At 34.4% G+C, this 21,299-nt stretch overlaps 1 protein-coding gene across 2 annotated transcripts in view; it reads left to right on the top strand.

The window, feature by feature from the left end:
- MDGA2 (MAM domain containing glycosylphosphatidylinositol anchor 2) overlaps positions 1-21,299 on the top strand; it is a gene marked incomplete at both ends in the record, with an annotated part of 768,432 nt that overhangs the window by 730,653 nt on the left and 16,480 nt on the right. The window contains 4 exons of one of the 2 annotated variants that reach the window (XM_080937304.1): positions 812-989; positions 3,746-3,766; positions 8,100-8,255; positions 8,740-8,898. In XM_080937304.1, the coding sequence (XP_080793430.1) occupies positions 812-989; positions 3,746-3,766; positions 8,100-8,255; positions 8,740-8,898 (514 nt within the window). The remainder of the gene's footprint in view (positions 1-811; positions 990-3,745; positions 3,767-8,099; positions 8,256-8,739; positions 8,899-21,299) is intronic. The other variant, XM_080937305.1, reaches the window with a different exon arrangement.

Raw genomic sequence — 21,299 nt, 5'->3', positions numbered from 1 at the left:
CTATTATGTGTGAAGGCCTGAATTCAGTTCCTGATGTCCCCCCAAATACAATCATAAAATTATCTGAGTATTGTGTGTTCAGTGTAAGATACTGTGTGTCACTCATTCTTTTTTGGATTTATCTAGTAGAGTTTTAATCTCTTTTGTGAAACTGAACAACTTATTTCAGGTCAATGACCTGTCATCCTGATTTTTATCTTATTTACTGCCCTCTGATGACTTACAAATGGATCCTTCCCATTGACATTGAATCCCTCTTAATCCCTTTTGCTTTTAAGCTTTTAATTCCAAGTATGAATTTTAGGAATCATTTTATAGTGAGTTTAATTTTAGTCTTCATTGTATTTTTGTTTTAAATAAACTAAATAGATAAGGTCACAGTCATGTCTATGTTAAAACTGTAACACCTATAATTTATTCTGAAAACCATTTGGTGTATAATACATATGTTTGGTGACATGGTAAAAATGTTACCACTGTTAAAGAGCCTAGTACATCAACAATAATTTATGTAAGATGTAGTTATATACACCCTTTTAAAATATCAAAAAAAGGAGTTTGAGTGTTCTAACTTTCAATGTAAAGTGACCCATTAGAATCAAAATCAACTGAATCAATTTAATTAACCTCTGATAATTTCACAGTTATCAAGAAACATCTGCAAGATATTAGACCTTCATATATATGTTTAATAAACTCCTAAAATAAAGTTTTATATACTTACAAATTTCTTTTCATTTCCATTGAACAAATGGAGAATCTTTTTGAATTAGATGCTAGAAACATTATTGTACAACTGTTTTGATTGCAGGCTGGACAGCAACGTTGGTGGGAACAGGAGATTAAAATAAATGGGAATATTCAAAAGGGAGAACTAATTACATATAACTTGACTGAACTTATTAAACCAGAGGCCTATGAAGTCCGACTGACTCCTCTCACTAAATTTGGTGAAGGAGATTCAACAATTCGTGTAATTAAATATACGGGTAAGTAGGTTTTTAAAATATATATATATATATATATATATTTATATATATAAGTATTTGTTTGTGCATGAAATTATATGGAGTATTATTTTCACAGTATCCATAATGTAAAATTTAACACATTCTCCAAATCATCAGGAATGCAATAAAACATACAAACAAATAATCAAAAAGATCTTAGTCATTGCAAACTTAATATGAAATTACAAATGTATAATGTAAAAACCTTCAGTGAAAACTGAGCCATTTGATCCTGTCAGAAACATCCCTTTGTTTTTGCTACCTTGATACAATATCAGAGTATTGCTTTTTCAAGATTTTCTTTCTTTCATTTTTTTCCTTTCCTTTCTTCCCTCTCACCCTCCTTTCTTGTTTTATTGGTTTAAAAGTTCTATCTTTAAGATGTGATTTTAAATAAGATTTTCAAAGTAGTTTTAAAGTTTCAGAAAGCTGAGGAGATGTGGGGAGTCCTATTCTGAGATGCAGTTATTAAGTATCTCAATATGCTGAGTGCTTTTGGCAGACTAATAAATACTGGTATAATACTAGTCAATAGTTTACATTAGGGTTCATGGTGTATATTCTACTGTTACTATGGAGTCTAAAAGTGCTCAGTACAGTTTACCATATCTCCAGTATTTTTCTGTGAAACTGATGTGTTTAACAGCACTGAAGTCCTTTAGTCTATACCATTTTCCCCACCCTCTCCACACTGGCAGCTGCCAACATTTTTAATGTTTCTGTGGTTTCTCTCGTTAAAATGGTACATATTTAGATACAAATATGAAGCTGTTCAAATTAACTTATTTTACTTAAAAGTACAATTAAATTTTGAAGTCCCTTTTGTAAGCTGACAGCTTGTATTTCTATATGGTTGGCTAGTACCCAGTATCACTGTTGGTTCAAGTGTTGGAGGTTATCCTAGGTTAGTTTCTATTTGTGGTGGTAGCCTGGTGGGTGTTTTGTTTGTTTCTTTATTCGTTTTCCAGTCCTAATATTTAATGGGTGAGTGTGGGTCTTAGTAATAGTTTATTTTATAAGGTAAATATAGAAAATATGTCTTCACTATTTCAATATCATGCGGAATAAAAAATACAAGTTTGAAGGATTAAGAGTTGATCCACAACTTCTTTCTAGAATTGATAACTCAAAGGAAGCTATGAATGCATTCTGAGGAGACTGATGTGTGTTTTTGATGTTATTCAGAATTTTAATATTCAGTGAAATGGCCTGCTTGCAGCATTGCAAAGCAGTTTCCAGGTTAAGTGATCCATTTATTAACATGATGCTGAGTGATGTTTCCCATTTGTTTTTAGCTTTTTCTCCATTCCACCTTTTACGTTACCTCTTCCCATCACTTATCTTTTCAGTGCCAAATTTATAATACTTTATTTGTTGATAGAGCCATTAGGATGCTTAGGTTGACCTATAAAAATACTATGCATTGTGTGCTAAAAACAGCAATTATTCCTCACATTTAAGAGCATGGGTTATTTACAGTCAAGAAGTATGGCTGGTTACTGCTCAGGACACTTCTGGTTTGTCCATATGATCTCAGAATGTTTTGGTATAGCATAGTGTTCTGGTATCTCTTCTTTATCTTAAGAGGACACCAGGTTCATTGGGTTGCACATATATATTTATTACACTTATCACCATTGTAGGCATATCTGATTCTGTCTGAAACATACATTTTTAAGCAGAAAAGATAATTAAGACACAGATTTTGTTTCTATGTTTAGAACCAATGCAAGCAACTGAACAAGGAAATTCTTTGAATAGGTCTAAGTGTTTTAGTTAAGTATGAATATGCTTGAAGTTGCAAGTTTACATGGTGGTTTGTGAGGCACCAGAAAAATGAGTTTTTAAAAGGGAGAGGGGATAAAACAGAAGTTAGAAGTTATGTTACTGCCCATTGTAATTCTGTGAAGACATAATAGGGCTGTTATAGCTGCTGATCCATAGACACAGTCTCTTTTTAAATTGTAGGTCAGATGTATTATTTTACTTGTTAGTCAAACTTCAACTCTATATTCCCCCTCAGTGGAAAATCAGCTGGCATTTTTATTGAAAACATAATTGTTTTTCTAAAACAAAGATTTGTTTTGAGCATTTCACAAAAAGTACTAATTGTCTCACATCACTTAAAATATGGTTATTCTATATTCTGAAATTTCTTCATGTGTGTGCCTGTGTTTGTGTGTTTGTGTGTGTGTGTCTGTATGTGTGTGTATGTAGAGAATCTGTGTATGTGTGCATATTTAACTTTAATTAAACCAAGCAGTATTGATGTATTTATTTATGACACATGACATGATTTGAGATTTTCATTATTTTATGTTATATTATTTTTAGTAAAAGTGAATATAGCATAAAACATAAGTAAAAGACCTTATTTTTTCTTTCTTAAAGTTGCTGACTTTCTTAATTTATCTAGATTATAGATTTTTTATCAACAGGTTTTGTTTGATTTCTAGGTTTGTTTAGTGCTAGTTAAGATATAAACTTTAGCATGGCATTCCTTGAAAAATAAACAGCTCCCTTATGCTTCTTAACATTGATATCTGTGCTACTTGAAAATTCTTAACATAAATTCAAAGTAAATCACATTGTGTCTCATAAAACAAAATGGATTGCAGATACAATTTTTACTGCCATCTTTAGGTTCAGAAGAAACTACTGGTAGACTAATTTAACTTTTATATACTAATGACACTTAAATCTTGCTAATAAATCTATGTTTGCTTTCTTTCTAGCACCTGTAAATCCTCATTTGAGTAAGTATATCATTTTTAACTGAAAAATTATATTGTATTACATAGTGCAAAAAAATGGATTGTCTATAAATATGCAAAGATTAGGTAAAATCTGTTCTTACATGGTATAAAACAATGATTTTAAATCAGTAAAAGTGGCATTGTATATTAACTTCAATTTCAAAGGATATAAGAGAAAAACAAGCATTTTAATACTGATAAATGATGATCTTACATTTAACTAAATGAGGAAACATGGAGTCAGGTTTTCAAATTGGTTTATATTCATTGTTCTGTAACTTATGGATTCATTTTTTCATGGGGTATCATTTCTGTTTTATTTTGTTATCATATTTCTTTGATTTTATTCTTAGATTTCTTGTCTATTCTTCATAAAGACAAAAGTTTCTTAATAAAGCCAAATATAAACCACTAACCAAAGAGTACACGTGGAGCCATCCATGGCTTCAGCTGCATAACTAGCAGAGGATGGCATTGTCTGGCATCAGTGGGAGGAAAGGCCCTTGATCCTGTGAAGGCTCAATGTGCCAATGTAGGGAATGCCAGGGTGTGAGGTGTGAGTGGGTGGTTAGGGAGCACCCTCATAAAAGCAGGAGGAGGGGTGATTAGATGATTAGATTAGGGGACTTGCAGAAGGAAAACCTGAAAAGGGGATAATGTTTAAAATGTAAATAAATAAAATATTAAATAAAAATTATAACTATTATTATTAATGAATATCTATATGTAATTATGCATATGATGCATGTAGCAGAGTGTGTGACACTTGACATCTGCAGTTGAGGTCAGAGAAGAATTTTTAAGAGTCAGATCTTTATTGCTGCCATTAAATCCTGGGTTTTAATTTAGCTTACCATGCAGGTGAAACATGTGATTTTATGCAAAGATACATCTTTCCAACCCTTGATTATTTATTAACTTTATATTTGAGTTTTTCCCTCGAGATAATACCATTTGACTTTAGCACTGTACTTATTAAGGGCAAGGTTTCACTCTTCTGTGCAGAGTAGACCAGAACATATACTTATTATCCTGTCTTCTTCATTGAAGCACAGTAATTTCAAACCTGTACCCTCAGACCTAGCCATAAATCACTTTTATTTATGTAATGTTAAGTTCCAATGTATTTAGTCTGGTTTTGATTTTGAATTCTGATTTTCATTTTTCATTAAATATTATAAATAGATGATGAAGAATAATTTACATATACCTGAAAATGAGTCCCACATGTAAAAATGCCTCATAATCATTACATAAGAGAAGGAACTTTGAGAGAAGGACTCATGTTCTCTCATGGTATAATAATACTGTACATCATGAAAGGAAGGCATGGTTATTAGATCTGAAGTCAGGAAAGAGAGATGAACAAATGCTGGTGCTCATCTAGCTGCCTCTTTTCCTTTTCTTCAGCCACTGATTCTAGCCCATAAGGTTGTACCACCCACATTCAAGATGAATTTTCCTTTCTCAGTTAAACCTCCAGTAAATATACCTATTGATGTATCTCCTAGGTGATTCTAAATCTAGTCATGTAAGTAGTCAAGGAAGATTATTAGCCTTACACATCTCTGTCTCTGGCAGACCACATTAAAATAAGAAGAGGATGTACTACGAAATCTAATCTCAGTATGTGTCCTTGAAAATACTTTAGTTAATGCGAGGGTAGATTTTTGTATGCTCCAAGGAACTGCAAGAAGGTCCTGGAGTTCTAGACTTTTGACTACTAATTTGCCAAATTGTTTCTTCACCATACTGAAATGGATCTGAGAGTCAGGGCAGGAGCAAATGGCAGGGGAAGGAGCAGTGGAATGTTGGGGCTTATAGAATTTGGTTATTTAAAATTCTTTATCTTTATGTATATTTATCTTAGTTCCATTTCCATTGTTACGAAGAAACAGCATGACCAAGGCAACTGATAAAACAACTCGGTTTCATTGTTCTAGAGGGTAGCTGAGACCATGAGCACCATGACAGCCAGCCAGCTGGTAGGCAGGCATGACATGGCACGGAAGCTGTAGCTAAGACTTCAAATTGGATCCAGAAGCATGAGGAGGAGGAGGCAAGGCATGGCAATGAGAATGACATGGGCATTTGAAACCTCACAGGCCACCACACTGGCCCACTTCCAGCAAGTCCACATTTCCCCATCCTTCACAATTAGGTCCACCAACTGAGGTCTGAACATTCAGTTATATCAAGGTTTGGGGCTATTCTCCTTCAAACCACAATAGTCTTTAAATTAAAAAATAAATCACATTTTAACCAGAAACCTATCAAAAATTGAAGATGCAGTCAGTAATCACTATTATGTGTTTTAGAAATTTTTAGACTTCCTTTTTAATATTTGTAAGATATCCAACATCACATTGACTGTTGCTGAGTTCATGTAGCTCAGTGAATGTGCACTATCCTTCAAAATGCTCTTTATCTAAAATCAGTTCCCACCAGGTCTTTTTTATTACATTTATTTTTATGTATTTTTTTTGCCTGCATATGTCTGTGTTCTTTGTGTGTGAAGTATCCTCAGAGGCAAGAAAACTGTGTTAGACACCAAGGGACTAGAGTTTCCGATTGCTGTGAGTCACCATGTAAGTGCTAGGAATTGAAATTGGGTACAGTGGGAGGACCAGCCAGTGCTCTGAACCACTGAGGCATCTCCTCAACCCACTGTAATTGATGTGAAAGAATATATAAGTATACTATTATGCAAGAGTTCCTAAATACATATTAAACAACTACAAACAATTCAATATATTTTCTAACACCTCAAGGATGAATATTCTAAATGTAAACACACATTTACATGAATGAAAAGAGGCTTTGAAAAAAATTTCATGTAGAATATTATCTTTTTCCACCATCTATCTATATTGAATATAAATAATAAGACAGATTGCAACTCTTTAATCAAACAGACAAAAAGAACTATAACAAAAACATATTCCTAAAATGTAAAGAAGAATTCATTTAACTAAGCCATTTGATCATAACCAAATGCTTCTTCCTGAGGATACTTAATGTATGTTCCTTATTGCAAAGGCAGGGCAGACTTCATTGGGAGAGTCTATGGATGTGTCTTTCTTTGTGAACTTCAGCAAAGTCAGAATGTGTTTGTACTTTATTTTTAATAAGCAAAGCTGACTGAACCAAAGTTTTCTTATCTGTGAAACTCTGAAGATTACTGAGATTTTTGCAGGGTGCTTACTTTGCTGTGAATATCTTTTTCTTGTGTTTTCTGATGGAATTTACCAAACCATCTATGTATACACATTTTAAGCAGGATATATCTCAGTAAGAAAATCTTCTACTATAGAAATTACAATTAACCACATTTAATGGCAATTTTAAAAGTCTCTCTTTGAACTTACGTTGTTTCTGGGCTCAGCGTAGAGCAGGCAAAATCCCTAGCCTTCCCTCAGGGTCTTAGTACACTTCATAAATGTGCTTCAAGTGGATTTCACACATCTGGCAAACCTACATTCAACTCAACCCTGAGTGTTGACTACTTTAAAAGCAATTTGCCTTACAACCCTTGCCCTAAGCAAAGTTATACCTTCGCAGATGTGTGTAGAGAAGATCGTTTCTAGAGGACAGAAAATAAAGGATTACCTGCTCGAGGTATATGAGTTTGAAATGCTATCCGATGAATTCAAAAATTCATTTCCTTTTCTTTTCGTTTCTAAAGACAAGGTTTATGTAAGGAAAAGTCTAGTTTGGGATTCACTGTGTGCTTTGAAGTCACCGTGGTGAACCTATCGCAGCTTCTCTGGTGCCAAGGTTATGGGCTTGGACCATCTCGCTTATTTTAGAGAGCTTATTTCCTAATTGGTACTTTGGTCTTCACTGCACTAGCACATAGGAAAAGTTAAGAAAACTCCCCATTCATAAGTCAAATGTAAATTATTTTTATTTAATTGGAATTAAATCTGGTTGTTTCTAAGCAAGAAATGTGGCCTAAATTGTGAAATGAGATATAGGCTTCATGTAAAGTGAGATATTACTTTAAAACAGGGACAATAGGAAATACAGAAAGAGAAAAGCAGAAAAAATGGATGATGGATGTACAGGGATTAATATGACCAAAGGACATGGAGAAATGTCAGCATGTAAACATTTACTTTGTAAAATTAAAATATGCCAATAAAACCATTACTTTTTTCATCAAACTTATAATGGTTTTATGCTTAGTGATAACTGTGCCATTATGAATCTGATATCATTACTGCACTCTTATTACATTGTAATACTTGAAAATTTTCTTTTATGACCTTTCAACATTTATAATAAGACTATTTAATTAATACTCATTACTTTAATTAAAATATGTTAACAGGAGAATTCCACTGTGGATTTGAAGATGGTAATATATGTTTGTTCACTCAAGATGACACAGACAACTTTGACTGGACAAAGCAAAGTACTGCAACAAGAAACACAAAGTACACCCCTAACACGGGTCCCAGTGCAGATCGGAGTGGTTCCAAAGAAGGTAGGAAGGCTTCCAGGGCTGTGTTTATAGCACTGGGAGAGCTGGAACTGTTCTCAGCGTGAAGTACAAGTGGGTAGTGAGCCATGTTTTTGAGAGTCTTTTTCGTTATTGGATATTTTGTTTCTTTACAGTTCAAATGCTACCCTTGGAATAAAACCCTGTGTCTCACACATACTATCTCCAGGTTAGATATTTCTGAAGATGTTGCTCATTAATGGTTTCTCACACCTCAGTGATAAGCGCAGTTGAGAGATCAGGCTGGTTTTATTCTGTGTTATTTCAACTCTAAAAGTTTTATTTCTCTCGTTTTTTTTCTATCTCAGTCTTTTACGGTTAAAGTTGTGACTGTGTGTAGCCATGCAGGTTTATAAATGAGATAAAAAAAAACATCAGTTTCATTTGAATCGAAGCTCTGAAACGTCACAACAACGTTTCATGTTTGCTCATAAGTGTGTGCTTCAACACTTGCTTCTCTTGTTTTCAGGCTTCTATATGTACATTGAGACATCTCGACCCAGGCTAGAAGGCGAAAAGGCTCGACTTCTCAGTCCCGTATTCAGCATAGCTCCCAAAAATCCATATGGACCTACAAATAGTGCATATTGTTTCAGTTTCTTCTATCACATGTATGGGCAACATATAGGTAAGGTGACATACTGTTCTATTTTCTTTTTACCAATCCTAATAAAACTTTCACACAGAGCATGAAGATAACTCTTGTCAGAAAATATTATAATTTAGTTTTATTAAATTACTTACCTACAGATTGCAAAGAGAAATGTTCTACCATCATCCAACTTCAAAGCTCATATGAGACTTTGGAGACTCTGAGCATCATCTTTCCTGTGCATCCTGAGTTAGCAGGCCATCTTAGAGTGTACGCTGTATGTCGTCTTCTGTGACACTGGCATGCCATCATTTAGGGTCTCTTTCCTAAAAAACGTGACTGAATAATGACAGCCTGCATTAATGATTATGAAAAATATATTGTCACATTATCAAGTACTTTTAGCGCTCTCCACATACTGGTAAAAGTGTCAGGATTATTTGTATAAGGATGTTAACTAGAATTTGAGGGTATTTTGGGCCTTGAAAGGAATACAAAACTGAAGGCATCTGCCTTTGGATATTTTGCACAGTAGTAATGGAAAGTTACCATGAATCATCTGTCAACTCTGCTAAGAAGAGTACTGTTGTAGCAACAAGAGAACTTCACATTCCTCAGAGGAAGCAAAGATTGTCCACGTTTTCACATTTGTGTATGCAATGCTGAGGTCCAGAGAACTAAACGCCAAATTTATTTAAAAGAAATTAGCCATTGTACAGTACAGTTAGCACAAAAAAACTGATCTGCACATGTTGGAAGTATTTGACTTGAAATAATATGAACCTATAGTTATTATGCAAAACACATAAAATGTAACTGTAGCTTAACTATTGTTATTTTAATTTGTTCCACTGTGTTTAAAATAGGTGCTGTGAGTTTTATCTGCTATACCATAGGTACACATGTACTACCTTCCTAAACTAAGACAGAGTCAGGAGTAGTGGAGCATGTCTGGCCGCACAGCACTAGGTCAAGGAATTAACTATGAATGAAGGTTGACACTGAAGGGTGGGTCTAAACAAAGGAACTTTTATTTTACTAGTCAGTAGTTAGGTAGAATTAACACACTGCTCAAAAGTGTAAATTTAGGATGACCATAGTGTCTTGAAATGTATTAACAAAACAACGTAGTGTGCACTGACTTCCAAAATTAGTCACACAGTGTATATACCAGCTATCATATTGTTTAAGCTAACATCTCACAATAAAAGTGAGCAGCATGGTCTATTGTTCACAGTGAAGACAACTGAACCTCATGAGGTTGATGTGGACGATCTGTTACATTATGCCCTCACTCTTGTATCTGAACTATACCACTGTTCTTCACAGTAGAGAAGCAAATGACAAGCCAGGATAGATAGTAAATACAGTGAAAAGTGCCCCAATCAGAAACCTAGCAGGTACAACAGGAACATGGTGGAAGCATCGTCATTACAGAAATCACTTTGAGACGCCATTTTTAGCTCACTCCTATGCAAAATGGAAATAATGATTTCTCCTTTAGAAAGCTCTGGATTGGATTTATAATATAATCACCACCTTCTCTCAGGTAACACACAGCAATCTCATGTTCATTCAATATTAAAATAGCCCTAGAAAAGGACATTTATGTTTATTCTTTTAATTTGCACAATGATCACTTAGCCTCATTTACCCTAATTATTCTGTTTCTCAGACAAAGACACTGAAATACAAAGAGTTTTGATTATCATGTCCAATACACAGCTTATAAACAGCAAAGTCAAAAGTCAACCTGGGAAGCTGGGCTCAGTCATGGCTCTGCAGGAGCACTTATGGGAGGCTCATGAAAGTCAGGCTGAGTGTATGAGAGGCACTTGCTGTTCACATTTATTTATCACAGACTCTACATGTAAAAAGCATGAGATTTGGGACCTTGGAAGAAAATACAATAGGGACAAATAATACCTTTGAGGTTTAGAACAGAGACAGGAAACAGAGTCAGGCTTTGGCATTAGTGGTCATGGTCTCATTGTACATTAACTATGAGAGGAACATCTCGTGTCAGAATTCTCACTCCCCTCATTTTAGTGTCAGAAGAAACTATTAAGAATGGTGATTTTAATTAGCTCCGATATATTTTCTCTTTTCAGCTGATCATGGCTATTTACTATCCTTTTAATATTCCTTTTAAAATTCCTCTATCCTTTCTCAATTAACTAGAAAAATACATAATTGTAAGCCATATACAAGTATATATATATTTATATAAGGCTTAGAATGATGTATTATACATATATATGACACAAAATATATATGTACCTCACACATAAGATTAGCACTTCTAGTGCTTGTATTTGTGAGATGCAAAACATTTTTGAGAGCATCTAACTTTCCCTTTCTTCCCCTCACTCCTCTTGGCGAATGGCCATTGTATTTCTGTTGCTCTTGTTCTATCTATGGAACTGGGTTCTCTTTCTATTAACGGTCTATCATGTTGAGCCTGTTGGTGTCAGTTCCCAGTTTCTGCAGATGGTCCCAAGTAGCAGGTTAGATTCCAAGTCTATAAGCAACGTACAGGCACTAAAATGCTAAAAATTTAACTAAATACACTTGTCCCATGCTGTGTGTAGTAAACTAAAACCAAATGGAATGTAGTCATCTTTTGTTCTCTTAGACTTTTTTTATTATGTCTCACAGATACATTATTTAGAAATGAAAATTTTGGGCAACTCTAAATATAGCAAGTGTGTGTTGATATAAACACACTGTTCTCATCTCAAAGAGGAGAGGTGGTTTATTCTGGAACCAGGTATGAGTGATTATGTCCTAGGAACACAGATTTATATCTTCAGTGCCTTTACAGTAACAGAACAAACCAAGATATTTTTCAGATATATTATGCCTTATTAATGTTTTATTGCTATGATGAGACCCTGTGACTAAGGCAACTCTTATAAGAGAAAACATTTAATTGGAGCTGGTTTAAGGTTTTAGAGGTTAGTCTATGATAACCATGTCAGAAAGCATAGCAGCAGCCAGGCCAACATGGTGATAGGGAGAGAGCCAAGTTTCATAACTTGATCTGCAGGCAATAAGGAGAGTCTGGGTTCTACACAGGGCAGAGCTTGAGCACAGGAGACCCCAAATCCCACTCCCACAGTGACACACTGTCTCCAACAGGGCCATTCCTACACCAAGGACATACCTCCTAACCATGTCACTCCCCATGAGTTAAGTCTTCAAACACATGAACATATGGGGGCTATACCTATTCAAACCGCCCTCCACTGACAAAAGGATTCCCTGGTGGGTCATAAAAAAGCAGGGGACTCTAGCTGTGGCCATCAGATGCCATCTGTCTGCACTCTTGGCAAGTCAGTTGATGGTAAGCTAGGTTTCTGTTCATACATTCTGTGAGATTTATCTCATGGTTGTAAAGGTCATGGACAGAGGAAGGCAACAAATGGCTGTAAAGTCTAGTGCTAAAGATGTCCAAGAAAATTTAGCCATGAACTTGTAACATTCCAAATTCTCCACATCTTTGAAATTAGGAAGAGTTAGTCAGCTTTGCAAAGGGCTAGGTGGAAGGTGTGTTTTCAGCCTTTCAGGAACTTCTTTCTCATTTGTAAGTCCCACTGTCTGAAAGGTAGGAATCCCTTAGTCCTTTGGCTTATGCTGTGTTTTGCTAATTGTCAACATATACGAACCTTTTTCTTTCTTTCTTTTTTACCTTTACTTTTACTGCATTTTTTGTAGTGAACCTTGGTCTATTGCCTTTCGTGGAACTGCTGTAACTGTTTGAAATTACCACAAACCCAACCATGCCCCAAGGTTTGCCTGTTCTGATTGTTACTCCATATCTCACTCTCCTTGGCTTCCTTAGGCCATGATCTTCAACCTCACTGAAATTAGGCCAATCAATATCCCTAATATCCCTACAGTGAAAGGTTCAAGCGTGCCTTACTTTTCACTAAAATTAGAAAGGGTAGGGTTTAGAGAAGAAGGTCTGAGAGTTAAGGTAGATTGCCTGCTAAGATCCTTGAAGCAAACTATTACCAAGTTGTCAGTATGGAGGAAAAACACCTGTGCACATTAAAAGCACAGCTTCATGAGCACAGAAATGTAAACAAGCCAGGATTGGGGCTGATGCAAGGAAACATTCAGTGCTCCGTCAGGTAAAACCTGCTACAGCATCCAGCATCCCTTAGGTCAAAGACTAAAGCAGTAGCGTTTAACACTGTAGTGGTTACTAGTGTGTAAGAAACAAACAATAGAGTGAAAGTTTATGGTAGGAAATTGTCCCTATAACACAATTACAAAAATCACATTTCAGTGTGAAACAAGTGCTAAGGTAAGAACTCCAGCAGGCTTTCCCAGGAATTTTTAAAGATGTTTGATTAAACAGTAGTGAGTAAATTGAAGAGTAAGCTTTCCAAGTAGAGTGTTCAGAGCTACAGAGAGTGAAAAAGCAGGAAGGACTTTCATAGCTAGAGAGGCTAATTCAACACCTTGCTTCAAAGCTTCAAAGGTCAGATTAATACCCTTTTTAGCAATAAAGCAATGTGGGTTGAGACTCCCTTTGGAGTAGATGGATCCTTCCACAGGGTGGCCTAAGGACATCCTGCTCATCAGATATTTATGTTACAATTTGTAAAAGTAACAACATTAAAGTTATAAAATAGCAACAAAAATAATTTTATGATTGAGGTCACCACACAGGAGGAATTGTCCTAAAGGGGTGCAGCATTAGAAAGTTTGAACCTCTGGACTTTACCCTGAAGCCGAGGCTCACATTCCGTCTGGGATTCCTAAGGACATTACGAATTTTAAATTTACTACCTCTATGTTCTATAAGTGGATTTAAAACGGGTGAGTGAGACAACACATGTGCTTAGACAATAGTTTACTGAAGTTTCTAAGCCCACGGTAGAGATCAACTGTAAAGGAAAAAGATATTTCTTTGAACAGTTTATGGTTCTCAGGACTGAACAGCCAGCAAAAGACCAGGCTGGGGTTGCACCTAGGCTACACACACATTTGGAGCAGATGTTCAGCTTGGTCTTCATAGCAGAACTCCAACAACTGGAGTGGGCGTTGTCTCTGACCCTGTTCCCTGCCACTGGATTCCCCTTACCCTAACTGGATTGCTTTGTTGGGCCTCAGTGGGAGATGTGCTTACTCCCTGTGGGACTAGATGTCCCAGGGTGGGGTGGTGCCCAAGGGGAGCTTTCCTTTCTCTGTGGAGAAGATGGGGTACTGGAGATAGGATTTGCCGGGACAAGACTGTGAAGAGAAAAGGGAGAAGCTATGTTTGGAGTATGATGTGAGTTAAAAAAATAATTCTGGAAAAATATAACAGCTTAATGACAATCAATGTAGCTGATGACTCAAGAGCTCTGACAGTGAAAGCTAGCTTCCTGTTCTCTGTATAGTCGCTTACATTTCCGTTCTCTAGGCCACCGAAAAAATGCAAACTTGGTGCTTAAATACAATTTTAACACTTCAGCTGCTAGACTACGATTTCTATGATGTTTACAATCAATTTAATGTCTGGTAAGGACTTACTCTGGAGATGTGACTACCTTCACAGGAATAGTTGCTGCACATAGATAAGTTTGTAAGGTAGGATCTGTAGCTGAAGAGTCACTCAAGAATGTTGGCATGGCAACTAAAAATGTAAGAACCCACCCTGGTGAGCTTAGCCAATAAAAGGGTGGTAAGGTTTGGACTGCTGCTTGGATTAATGTTCATTTTGAAAAACAGATTTTACTGTGAATCATATTCTGTCAAACAGTATCACACTCTCCCCCAAAAGTCATTTGTAAAAGAAAAGTCAATCAATGTTTCAAACCTTCCTGCTGTCTAGTTTAAGAAACTGGCTTAGTTACCCAGCCTTTGAAAGCCCTATATCGATCAGTTAGAAGCCATCAACATCAAGATAAGAACTTGTGATACTGAAAGTTTATATAAAGGTTGGGGATTACTAGAGGGTTTTTGGCAAAAAACGCATTTTAATTAAGGTATAGATACTGTGTACAAGCATAAAGCATCACATAATTAGTAAACTACAAGGTAATATAAACATGGATTTTGTGTGTACTGGGACAGAAAAAAAAAGGCCTGCTCTCTCTATGTTGACATTTTCTTTATTGAAGTAATTTAGAACTGAACAGCTTCAAGACATGTTTACAGTCTTTGTACATTAACTCGGGTCCTTATTTATCTGTAAACCAAAGGTATCTACAGTCATTCATTTTCCAACTAGTATTCTTAATTGTATGGATTCCTTTGAAAAAATCTATATTCAAAAATGACTTTTTAAAAATGTCTAATATCCTAATTTTATTATTAGTTTTAGGTTAATTGTAATTAAGTCTTATGGTCTTAACTAGCAAGTAATATTAACATTGAGCATAACCATTTATCTGAAAATAAAAGAACTTAGAGATTCTACTTCAAAGCAAAGTCCAGTGTTTTGTATTACTTATCCCTTGCTGCTTTAGTATGTTATGCAATACCACTTACCACTACCCCTTAACAAAAGCCAAAAGAATCCTGTGACTAAAACAAAACTATTTTATCACAATGTCTATGGATCATCAATTTGTATAGATTGCCTCAGTGTCCTTGGATCAATATCATTTGTAAAGTTATAATCAGTATGACAAGAAAGTACTCAGTCTACTGACAAGAATAAGCTTGGAATGGATCCACATTAGGGGCCACTCATATTATGCCTTTAGGACGTGGGATGCTATGGTTTTGCTGGCTAGTATACAGAGATTTTTCTTCATTCTCTACTGATCTGCCCTATACCATGGAGCAGATTTCTTCACACAATAGAGAAAGCAAATGAACACTTAAGAACTTTATAATTTAATCTTCAAATTGACTTTACATCATTTGGATTTATTTTAATCATCATAGCTAATCCCCTTCCCAAGGATAGAGAATTATACAAGAATGTAAATGCTAAAAGGTTTAGCTTATTGAGTGCAACTTAAAGGCTGGCTACTGTACTAGTACAATTGGAGACTTCTTAGGTGCTTTATCAAATTTGACAAGAAAAGGATTTTCCAATCAAAGACACAATCTTCTGACATTTAAATGTTAACTTACATGTAAATGATGTATGTATGTAGTTTCCTGTTACTGTGATAAAACACCTGAAAAAAATCACTACAGGGAGATAAGACTTATTTTAATTTAGTTTATCTTGTCAGATTATTGTCCAGTCTTCTAAGGAAGTTACAACTGCAGAATCTTAAGAAAACTGGTCATGGGACATGAACAGTAGAGATGAGATGGTGAAATGCATGTATGTTTAATTTTATCTGGCTTATGATTCAATAATTTTTTCTACTCTTACACAGTTTAGGAACCCTGACTTAGCAAATGTCCCCTCACAGTAAGTAGGATCATCTGACATAATTATTTAAGATAATTCCCCCAAGTAAATGTCCATAGGCCAACCTGACCAAGACAGTATATTTCTGAGGATTTTATCCCAGTTTATTCTGGGTCCTGCCAAGCTATCAACTATGATTAAATCTAAAAATGTGATATTTAGCTATTAAAATATGTATCAGGATTTCTGTGTCTCCTAGTGAACGAGTTAATTCTTAACAGATCAAAGGAACTTTTAAAGATCTAAAGAAACAGAATCTAATTGAAGTCACTACATATGATAAAAGTTTATTAAATAAAAGAAAAAGCAGTAGGTAATAGCATTATGCTTTCCCAGAAAATTACAGGTAAATACAAAATACATTTATGAATATGTCCTTTGAGTTTGATAAGAATTAGGCAAGGTTCTGCCTCTGGAAAGCTTATTTCATGATGAAGCAAAAAAAGAGGAATGCAAAAAGAATTCGTGAATGAGCTTATTATTATTTGGTTCTAAAAACCGCATGGGTGAAGAAGAGGTGATAGAAGAGATGTCAGAGAAAGCCTCATTTACAAAGGGAGGTTCATAGATGCTATGAATCCACAGGAAAGGGATGTTTATGAAAAGACAGGTATGCAATGTCTTGATAATGAAATTCTCCCCAAAGAAGGGGACTAATACAAGGTCCAATTATGTGAGAAAAACATAAGAAGATGGCTTCTAGTGCATTCTAAAAGCAGGAAGAGGATGCAACATGGAAGTCTCATCTCATCTCCTCTCTAAAATAAATATGAAGTACATGCTCTGGGAAAGGATAGTTTTTAGGAGTAGAAGGTAAATTGGCATAAAACATGATAGGTAGAGATGTTGGAATGAGGACCAAAGTCCCTTCTAAGATGTCTGTCAAGCTAAGAAAGAGACACTCAGTTCCAGTCTCATTACTTCCATAAACAGTACTAAATCAGAATCCTGATTTTAATTCTTTCCCTGGCCCACTATGAAATTTATCCTTTAAAACTTGAAACAAAAAAGCCTCAGGGTATGTTCACCTTCATATAGCCAACCTGAACTGTGCTGGGCAACTTGTGCTCAAGAGTTTGATAAGTGCAACTCAACATGAAATTATAAACTTAACATAGTATTAAATATTTTTTTAAAAAAATTTATTTTGTTACTTAACTATGTAGCTCTTGAATGTGAACTTTGTAATTGACAATATTGAATACAATTCCAAAAAGGTTGGTCATACCCTCATAGACAGTGCTAATAATATTCGACACACATTAAATCAAATTATGGGAAGCATCTCAGCCTCTGACCTTCTTCCTTCTGAACTAATTCATGAGGGAAGACGAAATGGCTCTTGCTATGACGCAGTGAACTGATAGCCAATAAATATTAACTTAGGCAGTCAGTCAAAATCCATTTACAAGTAAATATTTTTTTAAAAAATATGTGATATAATCAGTACCATTCTCTTTTTTAATCATCTGGGAAACTTGCATTTTTTCAGAAGACAGCTGAAGGACAACTTTGGTGTTTGTCTAGGTCCTCTCAGCTTGTTTTGTTTTCAAAGCTCCTGGTGCAAATATCTGCATTTGCCACACTGAAGCTTGTTCCATTGCTGTCTCCCCGAGAACAATAACCCTGATGTATTCATATGTGGTTCTTCAGAACAACAAGTGCTTAATAGGTTTAAAAAATGACCTAAAGTAGCTACATTAGCTTTTGATTGTATTAAAAGAATAACAAGAATACTGAAGGTTTATGGAGTGCAGACAGAAAATTGAAGATACTTCATGAAAACTTCTTATGTTGTATAATGAGAAAATATTAAATTATTGTTCCCAAATGAATTTGAATTTAGTGCTCTGGCAAGTGAAGCAAATATTTAGAAAACTGTTAATTGTGCCTTAATAATTAATTCAAAAGTAATAACTTAATAAAAGTACCCCTGAGTACCATTACTGGCTATTTATATGAAACATCCTTAAATAAAAATAACACATATTGATAACCCATGTGCATAAGAAAATGAAACTATAAACAGATAGTTAAAATTTTCTTACATACTGATAATTCTCAAAATTAAGTTCCATGAAAATTGCAATGTTTAGCTTATTTAGGAAATAGAAAATGGGGATACCAAGAATTCTTCATTTGAATATTAGATATTAAAACTATACTGTGGTGGTTTGATAGTAACTGATATATGATAAGATTAAGTCAATGACTTCAATGAGGATTCATTTATAATTAATAACTGATAACATAATATCATCAATGATAAAATAATAGTGATATTCTGTAAACTACACTCTGAGATGGTAAGTATTTAGCACAGGAGATATGAGTAGACTCCTCAACTTTAATGCTCTCCCCTGTATGACTGTTCTGTATTCTTAGTTTCTTCTGAGACTCATAGCTGCTAACCTTTGCTTTCCACTCCTACTGTGACTTAAGATTTTTGCTATGATTTATTACTTCCTATGGTCAAATATTGTTAGAATCAATTATCATAAGCATTCTGATAAAAGAAAACTGTAAGTACCTTCACATGCATTTACATTTTTAGTACTTGTTGTAGAATCCCAATCTCTGAAATTATTTTCTTCCTGTGTAATTAAAAAACTTTTATTACTATACACTAATTATATAAAGTAAAAGAATTCATTATGACATTTTATACATGTATAAAATGTGCACTTCTAATATTAACATATCTATTATGCTCTGATGATAAGCCTTAGACCGTCTTTAGTAGAAGCCATTATATTCAATCCAATTTAATTATGTGAGTAAAAGTAGATGATGTTATTGTATCAATGGATGTGATGGTAAGAACAAAACAGAAAACAAAATAAAACAAAAGCAAAAATATTTTTACTTTTTACTTAATGTAACAAATAGTTAAACTCACTTAACTGAAAGTAAAGACTTAATATTGCTTTTTTACTCATGAGTCTTTTATTCATTTATATAACTCACCAGTACTAATGGCATGAGGTAGATGCTAGTCCTGCTCAGAGTTTTATAGGAGATAACAGAGAGTTGTTGTCAATGTTTCTCATCAATCAAATGGTTTTCCATGGATTTAACATAACAACTTACTAAACAAGAGGAAGTATATTCAACAAAGTACTTAACAGGCCTATATTGTGGGTGGACAATCAAGAAAGATCAAGATAAGAACACTAACATTAAACTTTATTTGTAGAGATAGAAATAACAGCACATTTTGATGGAAGTCAGTAGAAGAGAGCAGAAAACAAATAATTACAGATATGAGACTCAGAAGAAGCTAAGGGGTTAGAATACAGAACAGTGATTCAGTGGAGAGCATTAAAGCTGAAGACCCAAAAGATGCAAAAAGACCTGACATATCTTACAAGTATAAGGCCTGAGTAGGGTGCCACCGTAGGAAATTTGGTTGTATAAATTCATTGTAATAATGGGAAAAATTGAACTGACTTTCTGTGTTAAGATATAATTGCAATTACATGTTGAAAACAGTACCAAGAAAGCCATTTCTATTCAAGCAGAAAATGACTTCATAATTTCTCACTTTGTATGTGTACATAAAACAAATGATGCTAACAATTATCTATCAATACACATAGATCTTGCCTAAAGTCAGATAATTTGGAGGCATTATTATCTTTTCATAGAATGTGAAACTCCAATTAATGAGACTATGTTACTGATTATAATAAATATGTTATTTATATGCAACTGACACCCAGACCTTAGAATAAACCAAGTTACAAATTAATTCATGAAAATGTGTCAGTCTCAATTAGCTATGATAAAGGTGTATGTACATTTTAGCATGTATCACTAAATTATATTTTAAGACATCTATTTTACAGACAAATAATCAGGAAACAATTGTGTGAGACAAAGGATGATGATAAAGAGATAATAGTGATGATGAATAATGCTTATGAAAATTAGGCTTTATAAAATACTTTAAATAATAATAAATATGAAGGATGAATGTTGCTAAAGTGGAAACCCAAATGCTGGTCATTATTTACAATATAAAACAACTAATGTCATTTAGCATCTAACTGCTGGGAGCCAAGTGGGAGAAATCAATGGTTTTCTTGGCTAATTCCAGCTTTTATCTTACAACTAAATAACATAAGAAGTTCTTTGGAGACGGCTAAATTCATACATTCAGGCATTGGGTGCCTACTCAAGCATAAATCGTCTATTTGAGGATTTAAAATTACTTTTAAAGAGTATTAACACAATCCATCATATGTACATTGGCATTTTTACTACACAACTATAACAATGTGCTGAATCAGCACTGTTGACTTTAACTTTTCCCAAGGAGCTTTATTTTGTTGCACAAGCTCTAAATTTTGTTGATGAAGATGATCTTGAATTGGGTTAAATGTTTTTTGATAGCAGATTCCGCTTCAGGATCTAAAGTGAGAAACACTAGGGGGCAATTTTGCAAGTCATTTGTTTAATCATGAGCATTCCTTATTATCTAGAATAAGAATCTAAAAAGACAATTCATGTTATTTGGAGGGATAATAGAATGATTGTTAGCATCCACAGAAGAAGGTGTTTAAATTTTAACACATGTGGAAGCTGTGTTTCAAAAAAATGATACTATCATTTTTGTTATATTTTAATATTTTACTTTTAAAATATAAACTGCTCACAATTACACCTCATCTTGTTTACTATAAATTTAATTTTAACTCTGTGAGACACATTCATTGTGGGACATTTCAGATCCAATCTGCAACATTTGTTAATGTATATAATTATGTGTTTTACCAAAGTAATTACAATCTCAACAATTTTGACAGATTTTTAACCTTCACTATTTGTAAGTTATAATTATAATCATCATATGTAAGACTAAGTATCACTCTTAACCTTTAGCCAATCCATTTATTAATATGGTAACCAGGTCAGTATCCTTTTAAGTTTCATCTAAATACCATATCTTGATTCTCTATTAAAAAGTGAAAGAGAAGTAATGAAAGAGATTTTAAAACCTATAGGATTCCTTTATATTGCAGTCAAAGGGATAAAGAATATGGGGATGGAGATGGAGAAAAAGTAA

Source organism: Micromys minutus (genome assembly GCF_963924665.1).
Source record: "Micromys minutus genome assembly, chromosome: 1".
NCBI lineage: Eukaryota > Metazoa > Chordata > Mammalia > Rodentia > Muridae > Micromys > Micromys minutus.
This window is presented reverse-complemented; position numbering and strand designations above follow the sequence as displayed.